The sequence below is a fragment of the Parasteatoda tepidariorum genome, chromosome 9, assembly GCF_982258835.1.
Source record: "Parasteatoda tepidariorum strain Cologne lab strain chromosome 9, Ptep-v5.0, whole genome shotgun sequence".
In the NCBI taxonomy this organism is placed as follows: Eukaryota; Metazoa; Arthropoda; class Arachnida; order Araneae; family Theridiidae; genus Parasteatoda; species Parasteatoda tepidariorum.
The window spans coordinates 97,046,897-97,069,421 of NC_141763.1; the positions used below are offsets into that span (position 1 = coordinate 97,046,897).

Sequence of the window (22,525 nt, forward strand, 5' to 3'; positions counted from 1 at the left end):
CAAAATCTTACCTTTATGCTATTAAATCGCTCCGTTTTAAAAACAGGAATACAAACATCAGCCCTGGAAAAGTAAAATCCTTCTCCGGATAAATCCTCAAAAAAGGATCAACACACTCTTTATTTTAACAGTGATCTTCCACGTTCCAAAATAAAAAAATAAAAAGTACTACTTTCAATTGTTGTTTATATTCGCCAATTTCGAAGCACTATCGCATTCACGTCATCAGCTGTGGTGTCTTTTCTCTCTCTGATGGTACTGAGAATCTTCAAGAGTAAGCGCCGCTATGAGGGGGGTTACTCTCGGATTTGAAGTGGGAAAGAGCTGCAAAATTTGGCGAGAAATTACCGGGATGATTCCGGGAAAGATCGTTTTCATGCTGGCATTCTAAAAACCGTCCAGATACGCCAAGAAAAGGTAATGTTTTGATTTCAACCAGTGGTTGGAAGAAACTACTGTACTCGCTACTTATTTTTTTCGTAGTTTGTAGTGGATATTCGAATAATTAGTTACGTTTGAACCTTGTTTCTTTATCAAAGTAACGTAAAAAGTTAAAAGTAACAACAAAGAATCGCTACAAACTACCTTTTTTGGTTACTCATTACTCACTGCATTAGTTTTTCAAAAAACTAGTGCAGTACATTGCAATAGTGTTGACTATAGCAGTTTCGTTACTGGTAGTCAGTGGTCTGAGTTAGCGCACTACAAGTAGTGAAACTACTGTAGTCGCTACTTTTTTTCGTAGTTTGTAGTGTAGTGTCAAATGCGGATAATAAGTTACGTTTGAACCTTGTTTCTTTATCAAAGTAACGTAAAAAGTTTAATGTAAAACTAAGTTAAAAGTGACATTAAAAAATCGATACAAAATAGCTTTTTTTTGTAACTCATTACTCACTGCATTAGTTTTTTCAAAAAACCAGCGCAGTACATTGCAATAGTGGTGACTATAGTATTTTAGTTACTGGTAGTCACAATGGTCTGAAGTCGCACGCTACAAGTAGCGAAACTACTGTAGTCGCCACTTTTTTTCGTAGTTTGTAATGTAGTGTCAAATTCAAAAAATTTTTTACTTTTGAACCTTGTTTCTTTATCAAAGTAACATAAAAAGTTTAAAGTAAAACTAAGTTAAAAGTGACATTAAAAAATTGATACAAAATAGCTTTTTTTTGTTACTCATTACTCACTGCATTAGTTTTTTCAAAAAACTGGAGCAGTACATAGTAATAGTTATGACTACAGTAGTTTCGTTACTGGTAGTTAGTGATCTGAAGTACCGCACACAAGTAGTGACACAACTGTAGTCGCTACTTTTTTTCGTAGTTTGCAGGGAGTAGGGCGAAACTAAAAAACAATAGTTCGTAGCGATTCCTGACAACTACTTTTAGCGGTAGTTTAGAAAAGAAACTCGATTCTAATACGAATTCATTTTACGAATTTGATTGGTACAAATCTTCGTGGGTCAATGGGTCCAATGAAAATGACCCTCTATGAGTGTTAACAGGAATTACGTATTTAAAAACACGTATAACTGATATTTAAACTAGCCATTACCAAAAATGGATAATTAATTACTTTGGTCAAGCATTCTCACATAGCAAACGGAAGGAAACGTATTCTCGATGTACTTTATTTCTTAGAGGAAGTAAAAGAGCATTAAACAATTAAAAAATTGCAACTATTTGATAATTTCGCATTTCTTAAATTAAATAATCGTTGTCAAAAAAGGCATAAACATTTGAAGGTTAAATGAACAAATTCGAAAAAAAAAATTTGGATAATGGATAAATGTTTCTTAATTACTCCTTTACATTTAATAAGTCAATTTCTTATTCCAAACCACTTTGAACATAATTAAATTCTCCAGCTTAAAGTATTGAAATAGTTACTAAATTCCAAATTAGTTTGTAGTTTCTAAATTTAAAAAAAAGAAGTAATAGTTGTAGTTAACTGCATTTGTAACAAAGTGGTTGTAGTTGTTGTAAACAACAAAAGTAATGTAATTTTTCCAACCACTGATTTTAACAGTTCATTTTAAATTCCTGCATCTGTTCACTGAGACAATTAGTCTTAAAAATTAAAGATAATTGGGGACCTCCCCGATAACAGAAATCCTCCAGCAGATTAACAAATCTTCTGCAAATTATTAAAAGAAAAAAAAACTCTAAAATATTACAAAGAGCAGAGACAGAAAAAAAAATTTTTAATTCTTAAATTTACACTCAGTTAGTATTTTTTTTAAACCCTCAACAAAATTTGTTTGCCAATCTACAAATATATAAGCAAAAGAAAAGTGATGAATTGCAAAAATTAAAAATAATGTTCTTCTATCAACCGGAACTTTGAAAAATAAAGTACTGAAAGACAAAAAAAAATTAAAAATTAAATTCCGTAAACTTATTTATAGAACTCGTTTATAGATTATAAAAGGAGTTGATTCATTTTTTTCTTTTTTTTTTTCAAATTTCAATTATTTCATTAATTTAAAAGCGTATGGAAAGTTTTAATTGAAATAACAAATGTTTAACAAAATGCTTTGTGTATGATTTTATTCTAGTGTGCTAATTTTGTTGTACAGTGATCAGAACAAACAACCCTGAATAACTTTTGGTCTAATGATCGGATTTTCTTGTTCTAGAACTCAATCTTAATGGCGCGACGGGGTGACCTTAAGTACGCTAAATAATTAGGGTCGACGATATTTTAATTTTTTTTTTTTTTTTTAAAGACACAAAACCGTACTTTTTTTAAGTAAAATACCTCTTTTTAAAGCTGATTCAGATTTCTGACTCGCAAAAAATAGGGGGCAGCCACAATCTTAGAAAAATGGCCCCACAGTTTGGTCAGAAGAGCGATCTAAATTTTGGACACCTTAATGTTAATTTTACTTTTAGCGTATTTTGCTATATCTCGAGAACTTTATAAGCGAATTTAAACATTTTTGCACACAACTATAAAACTCATTTCTCCAAAGATAAATACATTCAAAAAATAACTTTTAGTATTGCATATTTATAAATTTTTATTATTTTAATCAATAATAGACGAAAAATATTTGAATTGTAAGGTATACATTTTTTTCCACCATTTAAAAGTATGTAATTTCACACGACAAAAACAAAAATTTGTGCAAAATTGGTTGAATAATTCCTGACAGATTGAATTTCTAAATATACGAATTCCTTAACGTCCAATTTCGCTCAAATTCTGTACTTTGATATGTAAAATTACTTACTTTAAAATGATGTAAGATATTGTACACCTTACAATACAAAAATTATCGACTATTAAATGCAATTATTAAAAAAAATTAGTGCGTGGAGTCCCTCCGCGCGGAAGAAGCTAAACTTCGCAACCTGCGACGCTAATTGTAGAAGAATTAGCAGTCGTAGAAGGATCACTAGTTCTATTCAACGACTCTTTTTACTGCTCCGCTCGCTTCCGTGCTCTGTAATCACGGTAATATTGTGCATTTTTTCCTCGTGGACCTCTTGAACCAGTGGAAGTGCTTGTGGTTGCCTCATCGTCTCGCCCTGGAAACTGTATTTGTATTAATAATGTATGTGAATGCGTCATAATGCAATTTCAGAAGAGAAAACCTAACAATCGATATTCACAAGAGACGTACCTTGACATAACCTAAAATCCGTCGCATTGTCCGTGGGATTGTTTTCACTCATTTTTTACAATTGTTATCCACTAAAATTGGAAATAAAAAATACTACCCCATTAAATTATATGCGTATCAAAACAAACTAAAAAAATATTTATGGAAAAACATTACTCTTATGACTTTTATTATTTTTATGCTAGTGAGAACCAAAACAATATGGAAATGAATGAGTGAAAACTGGATCCTACCACGTGATTTCCCGGCCAATAAAAATGTAGCGTTAAACGTTTAACGCAACCTTGTTGGAAGTCGCATAAGAAGTATCACTTCAATAATAAATATTTACTATAATTTAATTTTTGTATGGAATTATCTTTGGATAAACGAATTTTACAATTGTGTGCAAAAATGTTTCGATTCATACATACATAAGGGACCAATTTAATATAATCCTGAGGAAAATGTTTGGACTTGAAAAGCGGAAGCAAACAAAATTCTTTTTACCACATACAGAAGAGAATAATTTCAACTTTCGTAGAAAAAATCAGTTTTATTAACATATCAGCGTGTTCGAAAATACGAAACGACAGTTTAAAAATCACAAAATTTGTTCTAACATTAAACCTTTCATTTTAAAAAAATGATATCTAAGCAAAATAATTTATGTTCACTGATTGATTTCAATATAATGTTTGGACGTGGAAAGCGTAAGCAAACAAAATTCTTTTTAGCACATACAGAAGAGAATAATTTCAACTTTCGTAGAAAAAATCCGTTTTATTAACCTATCAGCGTGTTCGAAAATATGAAACGACAGTTGTGAAATCACAAAATTTGTTCTAACATTAAACCTTTCATTTTAAAAAAAATGATATCTAAGCAAAATAATTTATGTTCATTGATTGATTTCAATATAATGTTTGGACGTGGAAAGCGTAAGCAAACAAAATTCTTTTTAGCACATACAGAAGAGAATAATTTCAACTTTCGTAGAAAAAATCCGTTTTATTAACATATCAACGTGTTCGAAAATACGAAACGACAGTTGTGAAATCACAAAATTTGTTCTAACATTAAACCTTTCATTTTAAAAAAAATGATATCTAAGCAAAATAATTGATTTCAATATAATGTTTGGACGTGGAAAGCGTAAGGAAACAAAATTCTTTATAGCACATACAGATGGGAATAATTTCAACTTTCGCAGGGGAAAAAAACCATTTTATGGCAATACTTAAAATTTACGGATAAAATTATGGTAAAAAGTACTGGTGCGCTGCGTGCTAGTGCATTTCACCGTAAAATATTACGTTTAAAAAATGTGACATAGCCCAATTTTTGCAGGAAGATTCACTTTAAAATCATTGTAATCAAATAAATATTACTGTAAAAACTACGATATAAAACATTACGGTAAAAATGGATTTTATGTTAATTAAGATTTTACGGATATTGCACTCTGTGTGGCGGGTAAAAAGCAGAGAAGAGGAAGCTTAGCCACTTATTATAGTTTAAACACTTAGTATAATACAAATTGCATCGGCCTATAATGCTTGCCATAAATTAAACAGACGGTTTAAAAAAAAAATTTAAAAAAGCCACTACTTTATATCTCCCCTCCAAAAAAAATTTCATTTTCATTCATAACTGTGATGTCTGAAAACATACCTATACCGATAAAAAAAAAAAACAATTATTCCAAGATTAAATGACATTTATTTTTCCTAAACAAAACTTTAAATTTACACTTGTTCTTTTTCTTCTCTTCCTAACCTTTTTCTTGCTATTGAAGACTAGTTCTGCACTGTCCTTGTAGTATGAAATCACAGTAATATTTTACTGTGCTATTTTTTTTAAGACATCATATGACAGTTTCAAACATCAAACTAACAGGGGTGATTGTGAGCCCAAGTCAAAATTCCGGAAAATTCATTGAGTTAAAAAAAAAAAAAAGTTTAATTGAAAAATTAGAAAAAAATTTAAACAAGGTTTTTTCCTTTTTCTCAATATTTCTTAGTTCACTTAAAAACATTAAAAATTTTACACATACCGATACCATTTACACATACCTGGAGAAGAAATTAAAATTTATAAACATGTCTTCCTTTCTTGAGTATATAATTATAACAACTATTTACTGATAAAAAATGAATATTAATCATGAATATGAGCTTATAAAGTATCTCTCTGGCTCTCCCTTACAAACAAATAAAATAAATTGTGTTTTTAAGTTCCACCTTTGAAAATGATTTCCGGAAACTTCTGTGATCAATGATTTTTTGAAACGTCTGGACCTTCGATCTCCGGAAACTTCCGGATCAGTTTGCGAAAATTCCGGAAATCCGGATTTTTTCCGGAGCACAATCAGCCCTGAACTAAAATTTAGCAAGGTTTATTTTAAAATTTCAATAAAAACACATTTTAAAATACATCTTTCACTGGATAGGATGCTGGACTGCAGCTCATAAAAACCATATTTAAATCCCTACTTTCTCTCGCTTATAGTAATAAAATGCGTCTGAAATCAATACTTCACTGATAGCCATCCATATTTCCTTTAAAAAAATTAAGTCAATTTCAAATTTAACCCCTAGATCTTCTGACTATGACAGCAGTTTCCAAACTTTGTTCCGTTGAACCCTAGGGTTTCATGAAAGAATTAAAGCGGTTATAACCAGAGTTTTGAAACCTCAGATTATATTTATATCCAACCTATAATTCATTATTTATTTCATCTTTCGATAATAGGCTAGGAAATTATTTTAAGTAAAATGCCAAAGAAATAGGAACTGCATTTTTTAAATGAGATAACATTTTTAATAACAATATTTGAACAAATCATGAAAAATTACAAGCATTTATAAAAGATTGCATTAGTATTTCTCCATTACGCTTTGTCAAATCGAAATAAAATAACTAATATTTTTAATAAAAATAACCATATAAACTTTGTAACCCTATAAACCATTTTCAAAATTTATGGCAGTTCTTTTCAGTTTTCATTTCAAGGAAGTAATTTTTCTCTTATTCTATTCATTTTTAGCTAATTCACTAAAAATAAATTCAGAGCTAGACTGAAATTAACACAAAGAATACAAATTGAACTCTCGGAGATAAGGCTTGATTTAAGATCTCTTCACCTCTATTTAAATATTTCAAAATAGTCTTTTATAGATTATAATCTTACAATTCCTTAATCACGTTCACAATTACTTCAATAAACTTTATTTATAATGTTCCCTCAAAAGAAGAATGATTATTTAGGGTTCCGTAGTCTAAAAAAATTTGCTACCACTGGACAATAGTATAACATTTTTAAAGATATTTTCTCTTTTATGCAGTTTTAAGAGATATTATTTAGCCATAAATCAATTTAAATTAGTTACATATTTTGAAAAAGATATAGAGAGAGATCACAAAAAATGACTTGCATACAACACAATAAATGGAAATGATCAGAAAAAGTAATAAAATAAAAACATTAAGCAAAATCATCATGAATATAAGATAAACTTTATTACATACACTGCAATATATACAAAATGTAGCTCCCAAAATTTTGAATTTTGCAAAGGCAGCCACAATCACGCTAAATGCACAAAAAGAAAATGAAAAACGATACATGAAATCAATGCAGTTGTTTATATTTTTGTATAATTGTGGGTTATTAAGTTGTCTTTATTGCACCTAAAAAGAGGGTGGCCACTCAAATCAGGTTTCAAATTAAAAATCTTACAATTTCCAAGTAAACTGTTTTTTTTCTCTGCTGAAGTGTAGTATAGGTACAAGGAAAAAAAGTGTCAATATTAGTGTATTAGTCTATATAATAATGTAGTATTTCATTTAAAATGCTATTTTTTTAATATATTGTCTTGAATTAATGTGAAGGAAACAATATGTTTAGCTTGCAGAAAATAACACTTTTAATGAATAAAAAAAAATTTTAAGTGTTAAATAGTTTTTGCACAAAATGCACCAAATAGCAACAAACTTGGAAAACAAACTTGGATAGGTACTGTTTAACATCTTTTTATAAGCAAAAGAAAATTCCAGGTGATAGAAACCAATAAATTTTTATATTTATTTACAATTCAATATAGAGCCATTTTATACTGTATTTTATCCTAACAGTGCTCTTTATAAAACTCATTGCAATAATTTTCTTTAAACCAATATTTAAACTTTTTTACGATAAATTTAAGTCTAAATAAAGGTGGATATAACGGATGGTAAAATAATTTAAATTAAGAGAAAAATTCCAGCTTTTCTCTGAAATTCCTTGATTTTTTCCAGGTTTTTATCCAAATTTCCCTGACTTTTCCAGTATAAAAAAATTCCCTGATAATAACAGGTTTTCCAGGTGGGTGGCCACCCTGAAATAAAGAGATAGATTATGACATTTATTCCTCCACCTTACAATTACTAATTTGGTGTAGATTTCTTTATTTAGGTGTTATACTCACAGTTAGAAAAAAGATCAAAGAAAGATATTCAGAGTAAATACATCACCATAAAATATAAAACAAAGAAAATGCCAAAAGACCCACAGTTACATATTTATAGATTTATTTAAATCATTTTGAAACTGTTTTATATTGATATTCTTCTCCGTGAATTTCTGTTTTACCATTTTTAAATCCATATGCTAATTTACATTTACAGGCTCATATATTACATACATACATACATATACATACATATCACATACGTACGACATTAAAAAATATACATAAACTTGAAATAAAACAAACACAAATATTTTTTTAGCTTTAAAGAAATGTGAGCATTCGAATTAAATGGTTAAATATGGGGAATTCCATTTATGTATCACATTTTTTTACAGTACAAAGCTTTCAAGCAAATATTAAAATGCCAAATCCTTACTTAATTCCTTCATTAATATTTTTCAAGTCAGTTTTGTCTTTTTATTTGAAGAAGGGTTGATAAAAATCCTCAGAATATTATTTGTTTATTTACTTTCCCATAATATATCACGTTTTACAGAGAAAAAAAATTTCATCACACTTTTTCCCATTAGTGCTAACTATATTACAGTATCCATTTTTGCCCGAAATCTTTAAAAAGCAAGATTTTAATTTTGTAATTCTCTTCAGTATTCTAAACCATTCAGAAAGATAGGTTCTTATTTATTTAATTACTTTTTTTATTATAATATCAAGTTTTTTCTGAAAATTTTTTGAAAAAAAAAATGCAATTCTCACTGATAAAATTTTATTTTTTACTATATTAAACCCCTTAGTGGAAACTACATTAATCCATTGCCATTTGTGCAAAATATATTATCCTTCCTTTTTAATACAGCTTTTTTTGCGAAATTTTTAAAAATCTAGATTTTTACTCATGCAATTCTTTTTTTAATATTCTCATAAAAGGGGAAGTTGTTTTTCATTGTTAAACATCTCAAAATCCTAATTGATCCATTTACCCTTTTTGTGACTTAAAAGTTTTTCTGAAAATTTTTTGAAATAAGTTGGGAATCTTTAATTGTGTAATTACATTTCCAAAAAGAACTCCAAGTTCTCTTTTATTATTAAAAAAACATTATCCCATTTGAATGCAGTCCTGCACACAAATGGGGCAAAACTTAAATCCTCTTATTCCATTTGTGTGTAATCACTTTTTTTATTATTGATCACCAGTAAACAATAATTAAACTAAAAGGTAAAACTCAAGAAGAGAACGATTGTGCAGTACTTGATGAGGAAGAGCTGTACGAAGACGATGTGTCATCCGAATCCACATTCGAGGCAGCAACAGCTCTTCTTGAAACACTCCCATCATCGTCATCGTCCTCAGACAATGAAGATGAATAATAATGCGAATCGTTATCTTCTTCTCGCCTTCTGCTCGGACCACTCACATTCCGAGGATGTACGGGAATTCTCTCGTTCCTCGAGTTGTGAGATGACTGATTGCCCGACTGTTCGTTGGGGCGAGACGACGGTTGAGGTTTAATCGCCGCATACGAACGAATATTCAGAGTCATTTTCAAAGAACCTTGCCTCTTTTCGCACGCTCTCCTGGGATACACGTTATGGGAGCACCAATTGGGTAAGGAATAAGTTCTATTATCCGTCATGTATTTCAATACGGCTAAAGCATCAGAATCAGTAATTATATTGTGGTGTACATCAATGAAATCCACAAAATCCCCCTGAGATATGCAACCAAAGCGTATCTGACTTAAATAAGGTTCTAAAAACTGTTGCAAGGGAGGCTCCTCAGATCCATTTTTCAGTTTCTCTTTTGCCCACCATACAATACCTTTCAAAAGTTCTATTTCCTTGATGTACAATGAATCCATAGAAAGAATTTTTTTTAGAGTTTCACCAGTTATGTCCAAAAAACTGGCACTACACATCGCTCCAGCTATATTCGTCTTCAAGTAAATCAGGCACTTCTCAGCCAAGGGTTTGGAATTCAGAAAGACTGAGTTTTCTAGAATTATCCATACATTATCACTTGTTAGTGTACAATGGGTTAAGTAATTGCAACAGATGTCTCTCATATGCGATAAACAGTATTTATCTGCAGCGAACCAGGCATATAAAGCATCCGTTTCATTCTCGAATTCCATGTTATCAGTATAAATGTAACTGGAAGAGAAAAAAATTTCGATCAGGGATAGAAATCAAAAAAATATACTCACTCGTAACTTTGACACTTTCGTCAAACTCAGACAGACTAAGCATTGACACATTTAATGCTAATCAGCAATTGTCTAAGTTTTACACTCTAGTTAATAAAAAGAACATATGTGATTGTGTCCCAAAGTGAAAAACTCTAAAAATTTAATGGACAAAAAATCGATATCAATTTACATACCAAACATGTTTCATATTTAATATAAACTTTTGAGTTAGCATTTTATAACCGCCGTTGAACAGCTGACCAATTTTTTGAGTTTACTACTACTAATGTTCAACTCCATAGCTTTGTAATTTTGAACCCAATCCAGAAGACAAGGGAACTCCTGGATCAAGTATTGGGAAAAATTTTACTTTCGTGGAGGACATTTTGATAGAACTAACCTGCATTTGTGTTACATAGAGAGAAAGACCACGAGGACCTTTCACAGTTAGCCTGACAACAAAGGGACTCTAACCCGTGATCCGTCTACCACTGAGGATATTTTACATCAGCACTGAAGCCCGATGCAGATTCGTATTCACCAGCCATCGCTGGGATTCAAACCTGGTTCCCCTCATTAGAAGGCAAACGTTCTATCCCTTGAGCCATTGCGGCTCAAAACATTACAATTTAAATTAGCATTTATAATTAAATTGCCTACTAATCTACTAAGAATATCACACCTTTACAGTTATTAATTCAAGAAAAAACTTACTTTTTACAAGAATCGCGATATTGGATTTAAAAATTGTGAATATGAAACATAATATAGGATTTTAAAACCGCATGCATCATGCCTATGAATCACAATATTCGAATTAAAACTCAAGTGAATATGAATCGCTACCCATAACTTTTAAATCAGACAAATACGAAAATCGATGTTTGATATTAAAATCGCAATATTACCAGATTTCAGTGCAGTTCCAAAGATTCAAAATGGCGAGATTTTGCCAAACCAAAAGAATCCAACCTGCGCAAGAATCACATATACGTAAACCTCTCATTAACAGAATTTAGCATAAGTTTTAAGATTTCGCTGGATTATAAGTTATTGATTTGAGACTGCCCGCGAACCAAATTTTGCAAGGACCTATTCAGAATTATTGTTATATACTAAAGTACATGTCAACCAGATTTTTCAATTATGTACAAGCAGAAATTGCATATTTTTAAATCAAAATTCTTATTTGACAACAAAAAATTTTTTAATGAATTTATCAGCTAATAATACAAATGGTCAATAGTTACAATGCTGTTTCAAATCACTTTAAAAAATTCCAATTGACAAAAAAAACTCTAATTGACATAGGATACTAGCCAACATTTAAAAACAAGCACAGTGAAACTTTTCATGAAAATTTAATAAAGTGAATTAGAATTAATGAAACTGAATGAATGTATAATGCATATTACATTAAACAAGCATAGTAAATAATTCATAAATTTTGTGTAATTGCACGGTTATTAAAATAGAAAATTTTTTTTCAAATATGTTAGATCAAATTTTAGGTTACAGGAAATGTATACAATTAGATAAATTTTCAAAGTATATCCATTTAACATATCTGTTTCAATTTTAATATCAAATGTTCTATTTTGTTACTTCAGAATATAAGTAATGTATTTCGAATATAATTAAATCTATTGAAGAACAAATTTTACAGATAACTAATGAAGACTTACCGAGCTTTATTTTCTTTAAAATATATCCTTAAAATGTGAAGTGTGATTTTTAAAATTTTGTGAATATGCGTAATTTTCACCTAGCGTAATTTTTAAATCGCATTTATATGAATCTAGATATACTATATGTAAATCAAAATTATAAGAAAAGTAAAGAATTGATAAATCTCGAAGATTGCATAAATCACGTATCACTTTCTTAAATCGGAATAATATGAATAGCAAATTATACAAAACACACGAATTAACAAGACATAAATCGTAATGTAAGATACATAAATCCCTTTAATGTGAATTCTGTCGCAAGATTAGCTAATAGTTTTCATGTGAATGGTGATCATTATGATTCAAATTGCAATTTGTGATTCGAAAGATGCTTAATATAAACAGCTATGTGTGATTCTTAAATCATTTTGATGAGAATTGTGGGTGTTAATTCTTAAATCTCTCTTTTGTGAATCGCAATGTGTGATTTGTAAACAACTAGAATGAGAATTGTGAGGCATGATTCTGAAATTACTTAAATATGTACCATGTTATACATTTCAGAAATAACTTTAATTGAAATCATGATGTGTGATTGATAAATCACTTAATGTGAATCATGATGTGTGATTTATAAAATACCTTAATATGAATTCGGATGAGTAATTTGCAAATCACTTTAAAGCAATATTCGATATGTGATTCATAAATCACTTTCAGTTAAACCGCAATTCGTAGAACATTTAATATGAATTCTAATCCGTAAATCAAGATCAGTTTATGTGAATCACGATATTTATTCATAATCATGAAACCTGTAGAACTAAATTTTATTTATTAACCTTAAAAAGTAAATGTAAAACTTTGATTATAAATGATAAAAAATTAACTATCCTTCATACATAAATTAAAAGAACAAATAGGATAACAATATTAACCTGTCGTAATAATGAAGTTAACACATTGAACATATTTCTAAATCAATTAAGCACTATATATCATTCGAAAACTATGCTATAAAACCTAAAATTTGCTAGAAATTTCAGCTTTCAAAAAGTCAGAGAGATGAACAAAAATCTGCTCTGAAAAATCTAGGAGAAAAAAGTTTTGCATTTTTAACCTCTTCTCACTTCAAGCATTAAAAATTGCATCAATCAAAATTTCTATAATTTCCCTTTGAATTTATTTATTACTTTTTTACACTTTTTTGTAAGAAAAAATTGTAGTATTTTAATTCCTAAAAAATCAAGTACTTTTCAAGTACCCTATGGCAGAATTAAAGGACTTTTCAGGGCCCTGATTTTTTTCAACCAAATTCAATGACTTTCAAGGTTTTTCAAGTACTGTGGGACCCCTGTGCTAAAAAGTACCAAGTTTTGCTATTGGGTATTACAAGAACATGTCAATGTGTTGCTATATGGGTAATTGGGTTGCCTTTTTATAACATTTTAGGGGTTTTCTTTTTATATGAAATTTAAGTACAACCACAATGGGCAATAATATTGTGTTTTATGTTATTTTAGGAAAGTAATGCTTTTATTAAATTTCAAATATGCACAGCAAGGGTTTACAAAAAGTGTTGTGGAGATGATGGTCGCAGAGTTCAATTTTCTGTTGATTTAAACACTTTTCTTTTTCCTTTGAATATAATTCAAACATTAACAATCAAAAGCTACAAGGATTTCTTAAAGTGATGAGTATATTAGACTTGAATTTTAAAAGAACACAAATACTCATGGTTAAAGATTGCAATATCTACAAATATCGTAATTGGGATAGTGGGGTTAAATTTTATGTTATTTTGGAAAATATAATGCTCTGATTTATACTTCCAAGTAGCTTGTTTTGAGAATTAAACAAAACTTACTCTAATAATAACTGAAATCCACTGGGCATTATGTCAGGAATGCCAATAGTTTCACCTGTTTCCTTTAGAGAACCATAAAACATGGCTTCAAAAACAGGACTAGCCAAGGCAAGAATCATTTTATGTGCATAAAGAGGAGTTCCTTGAGGCCCCACAGCAAATGAAACATCAGTCAGAATTCCTTGTTTCATTGCATGCCTATGCCTCTCTTTAAAACTTTCAGCTTTTTCACGCCAATCCTCATTGTTTCCTGAAATTATACAATAATCAAAATTACATATACTAATAAAGCTTTTTATATCAATAAGAAATTTAATAAAAAACTATAAACATTTTATGGAAGAATTATTGAAGCCTTTCACAGATAAAACGGTCTCTATTACAACAATAATACAGATAAGTTTATAAAGGACTCTATTTCATAAAAACTTAACTTATTGTACTTCAATAAAGAACAAGATTATATTTAAAATATACAAATAATGGATAATGCAAAACAATCACTTTCTTCATAACAACAATTATCCCCTTGTCCTAGTACCTAGTATGTTAAAATATTATTATTACTTTAAATATATATGTTTTTTTTTTTTTTTTAAATTTTAAGCATGATGCAGAAAAATAAAAATTCCTAGTTTCCAAAGCTACATTTTACGGACACTATGCGTCTACCGTTCTTACTTTAAAAATGACCCTCGTGTTTTACCTCGAATATATCAAGCAATATGAAACATAAAATGGAATAAAAAAAGAACCTTTAAAGAAAGTAAATATATCTTCTAAGGGTGGTGTAGAAGAAGTGGAAGACATAAAAAATATAAGAACATTACCTAATGAACTTTTTAAAAAAATCATGAATTGAAAATGGAAGGGGGGAAAGAAACTTAAAAACTACATCAAATCTAGCTGACTTACAGTTGGTAATGTATATTTAATTAGCTCGCAATTTCCTTTAGATCTGAATTTAAAATGTAACATTAAAAGGTAAACAAAGCCACACAAAAAACTGTATTTCAGGACTTAATATACCAAATAAAATAAGTTGTTAAACAATTACAATATAATTAACAAAATAACGTTTTAATCAGATTTTTTTCTAAAAGCTTCCATTTGTAATATTAAAATGAGAAAATAAATCTTAAAAGGTTATTTTTTGCAGAATTTTTAATAAGCTGGCACATTACAACTTTATTATTGATTATTACAGCAAATAATTACTTTAGTTGCTCAGATGGCAAAATTATATCATTAGCAAAAAATATTTTTTTTGTAGAATAAGAAATCTTTTCAAGCTGATTTAACTATCTGTCACAGAATATTAGCTTTCAATTTTACCCTTAATTTTTTACATCCTAAGCTAATCCCATAATTAACGTCAAATGAGCATTTTCTTTAAGAAAAGTTTTCCTTCTTAAATCGAAATTCAATAAAATTTAACAAGCTATAGACTTCAGAAAAACTTAACTTTAGGTAAGAATATTCAACTGTAATTTTAACCAAATTGCTACTGAAGTCTATTTGATCAAGTATATGTACTTGAATTTAATCGACTTTAGTCAAGCATTTGACTCAGCCGTAAATAGAGCATGGAAGCTGATAGACTTCTAACCGAATTTTCCAAAGTGAAAACTGGAGTCTGACAAAGAAGGATTAATACTATCTAGATTAATGTTCAAAGAACAGGTATAAGATGCAGATTTGATATAGTTTTGGAATATCTAGATTTTGCAGATGACACTGCAATAATGTCATTAAAATACTATAAGCTTAACTTCTAACTGAATTTTTCAAAGTAAAAACCAGTGCCAAACAAAGAAAGATGAGAGCTGTCTAGATTTCTACTAGAACACTACTTCTTTGTATGGAGTATAAAAAAAAATAACTAAAAAATTTATATTAATAAACATTATGAATCATTCATAAAACTGAAAAGCATATATCAACACAATAAAGCTTATTAAATTATCTTTTTTCCCCTTATTTATTATTTCCTGCCCTTTCCAGTGACTTTACATTATTAGATAAAGCAAAACATGGTTTTCATGAATATTTCTTGTTCGTAAAAATCGTTTTTTAACATTATATATATAAATTATAGTCTATATTTAGTCATAAGCTAATAACTTAAACATGAAAGCAAAAAAAAAAAAACATAATAATACTTGTTCCCATAATGGGAACTCTGGCACTTAATATGTTAAAAATAAATTAAGGGTGCTAGAGCCAGGCTCTTGCCTCCCAATTTACTTTAGTTTTTAACTGTTCCTATTACCAGGGGTGTTTGTGGGACCCCAAAAAATCCCCTGAAACTTTTACGGAATTACTACCGACATTTTGGAGTTTCGAGAAGGGGGGGGGGGAGAAATGAAAAATTGCAGTTATGAAGTATTGAATGACCTAATTATAAAAGTTCAATGAATTACTTTTTTTGCAAAATTAATAACCATAAATTTTCAAACATATAAACTACTACATTTTATGTAAATATTTTAAATTACCTGAATTAATTCTTAAAAAAAATTATCTAATTTCTGCTGCTTTTTTTTATTTTCTGATGTTTGTGGGCTTGTCTTTCTTTTGTGGTAAATACAATGAGTATTGAAGCTAAAAAAAATTTGTCAAAAGTAAATTATTATATTGTCTCTACACTCATAATATTTAACAAATCTGTGACAATTAAAATTTTTTACATCAATTGCTTTAAATCAAATCATTAAAAGATAAATTAAAGTATTTTTGAATGAAAAATCTTAAAAACATAAGATTTTTTGCTGCATTTAAAATATTGAAACCCTCTCTCTTCATACTTATTTAAAATCTTGTCTCTAAATATTATTAAGTTATTTCATAAAACAAAATAAGAGCACTGAAAATTTTGAAGGTAAATACAACAATAAAATGCAATAAGTAAAAAAAAAATATTAGTAAAAAATAATAAAGTAAAATAATTGCTTAAAAACAATATGCAATTAGTGGATGGTCCCTCAGATAAAAAATTTACGTTATGAAACTCAATTAATTCTTATCTTTATTAAATGAAATGAATAAAAGGGAGATGGAAAGTTTGAAGTTATGAAGATTTGTGATTCTTGACTGTTCTGAGGATCAACATAAAAATATGTACTTAGTGGATGGTCCCCTAGTTAATTTAAGGATCATGGTACTAATCTATAAATAGAATAACGCAAGAAGGCCATTAGCTTGCCATTGACGAAGACGATGGCACTTCAATAACGATGAAATCAACAAGAGAAATTTTTTTTATGCTATTGAAATTTGGCAATGTTTAGTTGGTCCCCGAAATTTTTTTGGCGCAGATTCGGCGCAAATTTAACATAAAATGCCGTTTCTGCGCAGTAATGCGCAAATATACCGGTTTGACGCAAAATGAGCAGCACTTGAAGCCCTGTAGCTTTCAAAGCAAACAAAATTAGCCAGATCAAAATAAATAATTCATTATTATTCCTACTTCCTTTTGAACGACGATCCCCGGAATTTCCGGGTATCGAAGTTCAAAATCCCCGGAATTCCGGGGTTTCCCCGGAGCACAAACACCCCTGTATTACGAAATTACCTTTCAATTACTTTAATTCTCAATACAATATTTAAGATAACAACCAAAGCTAGTAGGATAACAGAAAGCTTATTCTAACAGGAAGAACAGAAATGAAAATTATTATGCAATTACACTATATTAATATTTGCTGCATTTCTGTTTACTATGTGTTTTTCAGTCATCCATGTTTTCTGTGTTGGTCCTGTTAGATAATGATGTAAATATTTAGGTACACAACACAATACAATTCATTTACCTTTTGAAGTACTAGGTTTGTCATTAGTTATACAACTTTCTTCATCATCTATTTTTGCTCTTTTATGTGATGGTGGCATTTTTCCTGCAATAGTAATAAATAGGTATCAGTATAGAAAACCTACAATGACAATAAATATTTTGAATTAATCATGTTTTGAGCCGCGGTGGCTCAGGGGATAGAGCTTTCGCCTTCCAATGCGGTGAAACGGGTTCGATCCCGACGATGGCTGGTAGATACGAATTCTGTATTCGGCTTGCACCGACCACAGTGCTGACATGAAATATCCTCAGTGGTATCAGATCATGGATTAGAGTTCCCTTGCCGTCAGGCTAACCATGGGTGGTTCTCGCGGTTTTGCTCTCCTTGGAAAACCTTTTCCACAAAGGCAAATTTCTCCCAATACTTGATCCATAAGTGTCCTTGTCTTCTGGATTAGGTTCAGAATTGCAAGGCTACAAAGTTGAAAATTAGTAGTCGTAAACTAAAAAAATTGGGTCAGCTGTTCAACGACGGTTATAAACTAAAAAATTCATCATATTTATAATACCATTAAAAAAAAATTTAATACTAATAAATAAAATAAATGCATTTGCAAAGCTCAAAATGGCAGCCATATGAGACACTAATAAGCATGTTAACACTCTGAGACAAAATACAACACAGGGACAGCAGCCGAAATTTTCAGAAAATAGTAAGGAAAATAGGAAGATTTATTAAAAAATAGGAGTGTTGAAAAACAAATAAAAAATTCACTTCGATATTCAAATTGGACAACGTATTATATTACCTGATATAAGTACACCCTTAGTTATAATGTGCTATTTAATAAATTTACATGAATAGTAATTTAAATCAAATAATATCTATTTCCCTACATAGCCAATATAAATTTCAAAAACAGTAATTAAAATTGCTGAAAAGATGAAATATTTTTTTAGACAGATATTTTACTTTTATTGAGGCTTTAAATATATAATTATGATGCATAAGTAATTTGTATAAACAATATATTTCTATAAATTGAGCTAAGAAAAATTTAAATAAAATATTCTTAGATTAAAAACTATTATTTTATGAAATTTAAAAATACATTCATTTCATAAAAAAAATTTATGAGTTTCTTTGACAAGGAAATTTTTATCTGTGTTAAATAAATTCAGATTTTATTAATGTTCTATCATTTACTGAATTTTTCAATTATTATTATTTTACAACACAATTATTATTAACCCTGTGGCAGAATTTTTTTCTGATTTTTGCAAGGAACTTTTAATAACAGATATAGAGGTCACTAATTTAACATAATAGAAACGCTGTGTTTACTAAAAAATAATAATAATAATAATAAAGAAACATGCATATAATATTTAAATATTATATACAAGTTTATTTATTAAAATAAAATTGAATTAAATAAAATTGTTTATAATATTTTTTAATTGAATATATATTTTTTATTCTAATATTATGGGCGATACTCTTGCTATTTGTTGGGGGGAAAAACACATTAATTATTTCCCTTTTCACATTTTGTTAATTAAAACACACAATCACATTAAAAAATTATGAAATTCACAGTAGTAACTATCTAGAAAAAGTTACGAGAATCGGACTCTTCAAAAATGGGTTACTAAATGAGCGTCTTGTTTCAAAATTTGGGTGTTGTAATAAATAATATCGTATTAAAAATATCTGATTTTAAAAACTATGTGGGAATCAATAGCAATATTTGCAACAACAACAAAAATTTATAGAATCAAGACAATAAAAATTAAATATTCAAATGTGTGATTCGAATTTCCCATATTTTCAGAAATGCATTGGGATATTTAAAAACCCTGAGATAATCAATAACAATTATTGCCGAAAGCACAATTGAAAGCACTACATGGATTAATGATACTATTGGCATAAATTCAACGTATCAAAAAGTAATTACGTAAATGCGCGATTCAAATTTCACATGTAGAAATATTATAAAATGATAAATAACCAGAATTTTAAAAATCTCGTGGAAATCGGTTGCACCAGCAATAAAAAATTGAATAAAAATTGAATAATTTAACAAGTAATTTGAGTTTTGCGATTGGTGATAAGTGATTCGAGTTTTTTTCAATTTTAGAAAAAAATATTGGGACTTGTTTGTTTGTTTTTTTAAATAGGAAAATTCCTACCAATAGCTGTTTAAAGAACAATTGAAACATGCACGGATTAACGAGGATATCGGCACAAACCGAGTGTGTCAAGGAGAGATTTCTTGAATCCACAATTTAAACTTTTAGTATACCGTATAAATGCTAATATTTTTTTTAAAAAAATCATGTGATTATTATTAAAAAAATTTGTTAGATTTTTTTAAAAAACAAGTAAAAATTCATAGCAATTATTACCAAAAAAAATTATCAAAACACTACATATATTTACGATGGAACAAGCACATGTATTAAATAATTATTTAGCAACAAATTTGAAATTGTAACAAAATCCCCACTCACAGTCAAATTTTATTTAAATGTAAAATATGGAATTCTTTATAAAAATAAAAAATAACATGATTTCTAGAACAAACATCTCTTAAATTTTCGTGATTTCAGATCTTTTTCTTTAATATTATCAAATTGAAATTCTAGTTGAAGCCAGTCATTATCGAATTTTTCTTCTCAAATAAGAATAGAAAAATTAGGAGCATTTCTTTCCTTTTTGATGGGGAAGAAAAGCATCTCTTAAAACTAGTTCAATAGAGTAAAAAATATCTTTTTTTTAAATGTTTTAGTTCCTCATTTTTTTTTTTCATTATTAAGAAATGAAAACGAGAAAATCGTGAGCATTTCTTTACCCTTCTATGCGCGAGAAAGACATCGCTTAAATATAATTCTTGATGGGGAAAAAAAGAAATTCGAAAATTTCTGAAGAAATGGAAAAAAAATTTTACTTCATTATTCTTTTTTTTTTTCATTACAATCAAATGAGAAGAGAAAACTACTCTTTCTGATGGCGAATAAGGCATCTTATGAATATAATTCTTAGGAGAAAAAAATTACTTTAAAAATTTCTGCAGAAAAGAAATTTAAAATTTTTTACTTCCCAACAGAAAAATCTTTCTGAAAAAAACCTCTAACATTCTGTGACAATATCGCCGTGATTCTGGCATACGATTATTAATACTATCTAGATTTTAACTTGGGTTTCAACATTTTGCTAAAACATTAATGGAAATTAGAAGGAAAAGCATGTGTATCACGATCTTATTTCTCCTTATGCTAAGCGATTTTATTTCTATTCCGCTCCAATTAAACATGAATTAGCAAGCTGACATAATAAAAAGAATTCATGTTCTATCAAGTTCTGCTCCCTCTCACACCCCATTCAAAAGGAATGAATTGAAAAACAGGTGCAGTTGCAATACTTAACAATACAATAGCAGAAATGACAGATTTTTTAAAAAATAAGAAAAAGAAGGAAATAACACGAAAAAAAGAAGGGGTGTTGAAGTAGGAAAAACAGGAGGACTGTGGTCCCTATATGCATTAGTTATATTTATTTAAATAATCAAACAAGCAATAAATTATGAAAAACTTACTTCGATAAGAGTTTTTATAATGAAACTTACTTAATTTTAGGGAATTGTCTAAAATTACAAAATCCAGGAGAGATTTTATTAAACCAGTAGGTAGAGAGAAATTGGCAAAATCCAGTAGTTCACTGGTAAATGAAGTAGAGTTGGCAGCTATGTTTGTGGTATTTTTCTTTTAATTTTAAATTTTGTATGTGTTTCTTATATTTAACATGTTTGGGTTGTTATTATGAAAGATGTCATGAATTGGGATAGTTTTAAAATTATTGTGAATTTAAGAAGAAAACAGAAAATTTTTTAGCTTTCTTGTGATTTTTATAAATTTATATTTTGGGGGATGTCATGTTTGTTCTTTTATTTTATGTGGAGTAGTAACAAAACCATTGCGGGGGGTGATCATTCAATATAGACTTGCAGTAGTTTTGACTCATGCATGGCACGTTAAAAAAAAAGTTTTAGTTGCAAAATATTTGTATAATGAATCTGCAAAATATTTCTTTAACAAAGACTGGATTTAGTTTTTTAAAAAATACTGTTTAGCTAAGACCATAAACCATTGCTTAAACCATAACCAAACCTTTTGCTGACTAAACTTAGTAACGGTTCCCAAACTTTACAGCTGACTCTTTTTTACTTTTTTATTTCACCGTTTTATTTATTCTTCTTTGCACAACTTATTCCATTCCAAAATTATCTGTTTAATTCTGGGGAATATTAAATCAGAAAAGAGTAGAAAATAATATCTCTGATTCTAGCAGCAGAACATAATATCTCTGAAAATAAATAGTTCCGTAAATAAAACTTCTTTTTTTAAGAATGAATATTCACCGACAATAACTTACTTCAAAAAACTTGATGTTTCATAAACTTCAGAAGATATCCGTAGAAAATAAACTTTTCTTATATCAAAGATAAGACAAAATGGTGATTCTCATCATGAAGAAAAGAATTATGTAAGCAATCTATTTGTTTTTCTTCTGCTTTTATTAATTAGGGCTTTATTAAAGATTTTGACTGTTTACTGTTGTCCTGCTAAAGTACCTTTTCAACTAAATAAATTCTTACAAAAATTTTAAATCACGATCACAACATCTATCAGAGGACCATTCACACTGCATGCAAAAAATTACTTATGTGAATTCGGAGATGCGAAAGAGAAGCTGATTGGTGAATAGTATTTAACCACTAAAAACTCGCCAATCAAAATCTCGTTTGCAACTCCGAATTCGCATGCGGGGTTCTTCTTCCGCATGCAGTTAGAGTGGTCTAAATGTGTAATTTATAGCAGTATATTAATGTTATTTGCACTAAAATGTAAAACTGCTAATGAAATTAAA

At 28.9% G+C, this 22,525-nt stretch overlaps 2 protein-coding genes across 2 annotated transcripts in view; both read right to left on the reverse strand.

The window, feature by feature from the left end:
• LOC107445338 (serine/threonine-protein kinase meng-po) overlaps nucleotides 1–270 on the reverse strand; it is a 136,364-nt gene extending 136,094 nt beyond the window's left edge. The window contains exon 1 of the mRNA XM_043052308.3: nucleotides 12–270. The gene's annotated coding sequence lies outside the window, so the exon portion shown is untranslated. The remainder of the gene's footprint in view (nucleotides 1–11) is intronic.
• Nucleotides 271–7,104: 6,834 nt separating this feature from the next.
• Nucleotides 7,105–22,245, reverse strand: LOC107446406 (BTB/POZ domain-containing protein 6-A). The gene is made up of 4 exons (XM_016061038.5): nucleotides 22,031–22,245; nucleotides 17,612–17,695; nucleotides 13,800–14,049; nucleotides 7,105–10,227 (listed from the first exon to the last, which is right to left on the reverse strand). Exons 2-4 carry the CDS (start codon nucleotides 17,688–17,690, stop codon nucleotides 9,300–9,302), a joined length of 1,257 nt encoding a protein of 418 aa, XP_015916524.2. The 5' UTR covers nucleotides 17,691–17,695; nucleotides 22,031–22,245; the 3' UTR covers nucleotides 7,105–9,299.
• Between the last annotated feature and the right edge of the window lie 280 nt (nucleotides 22,246–22,525).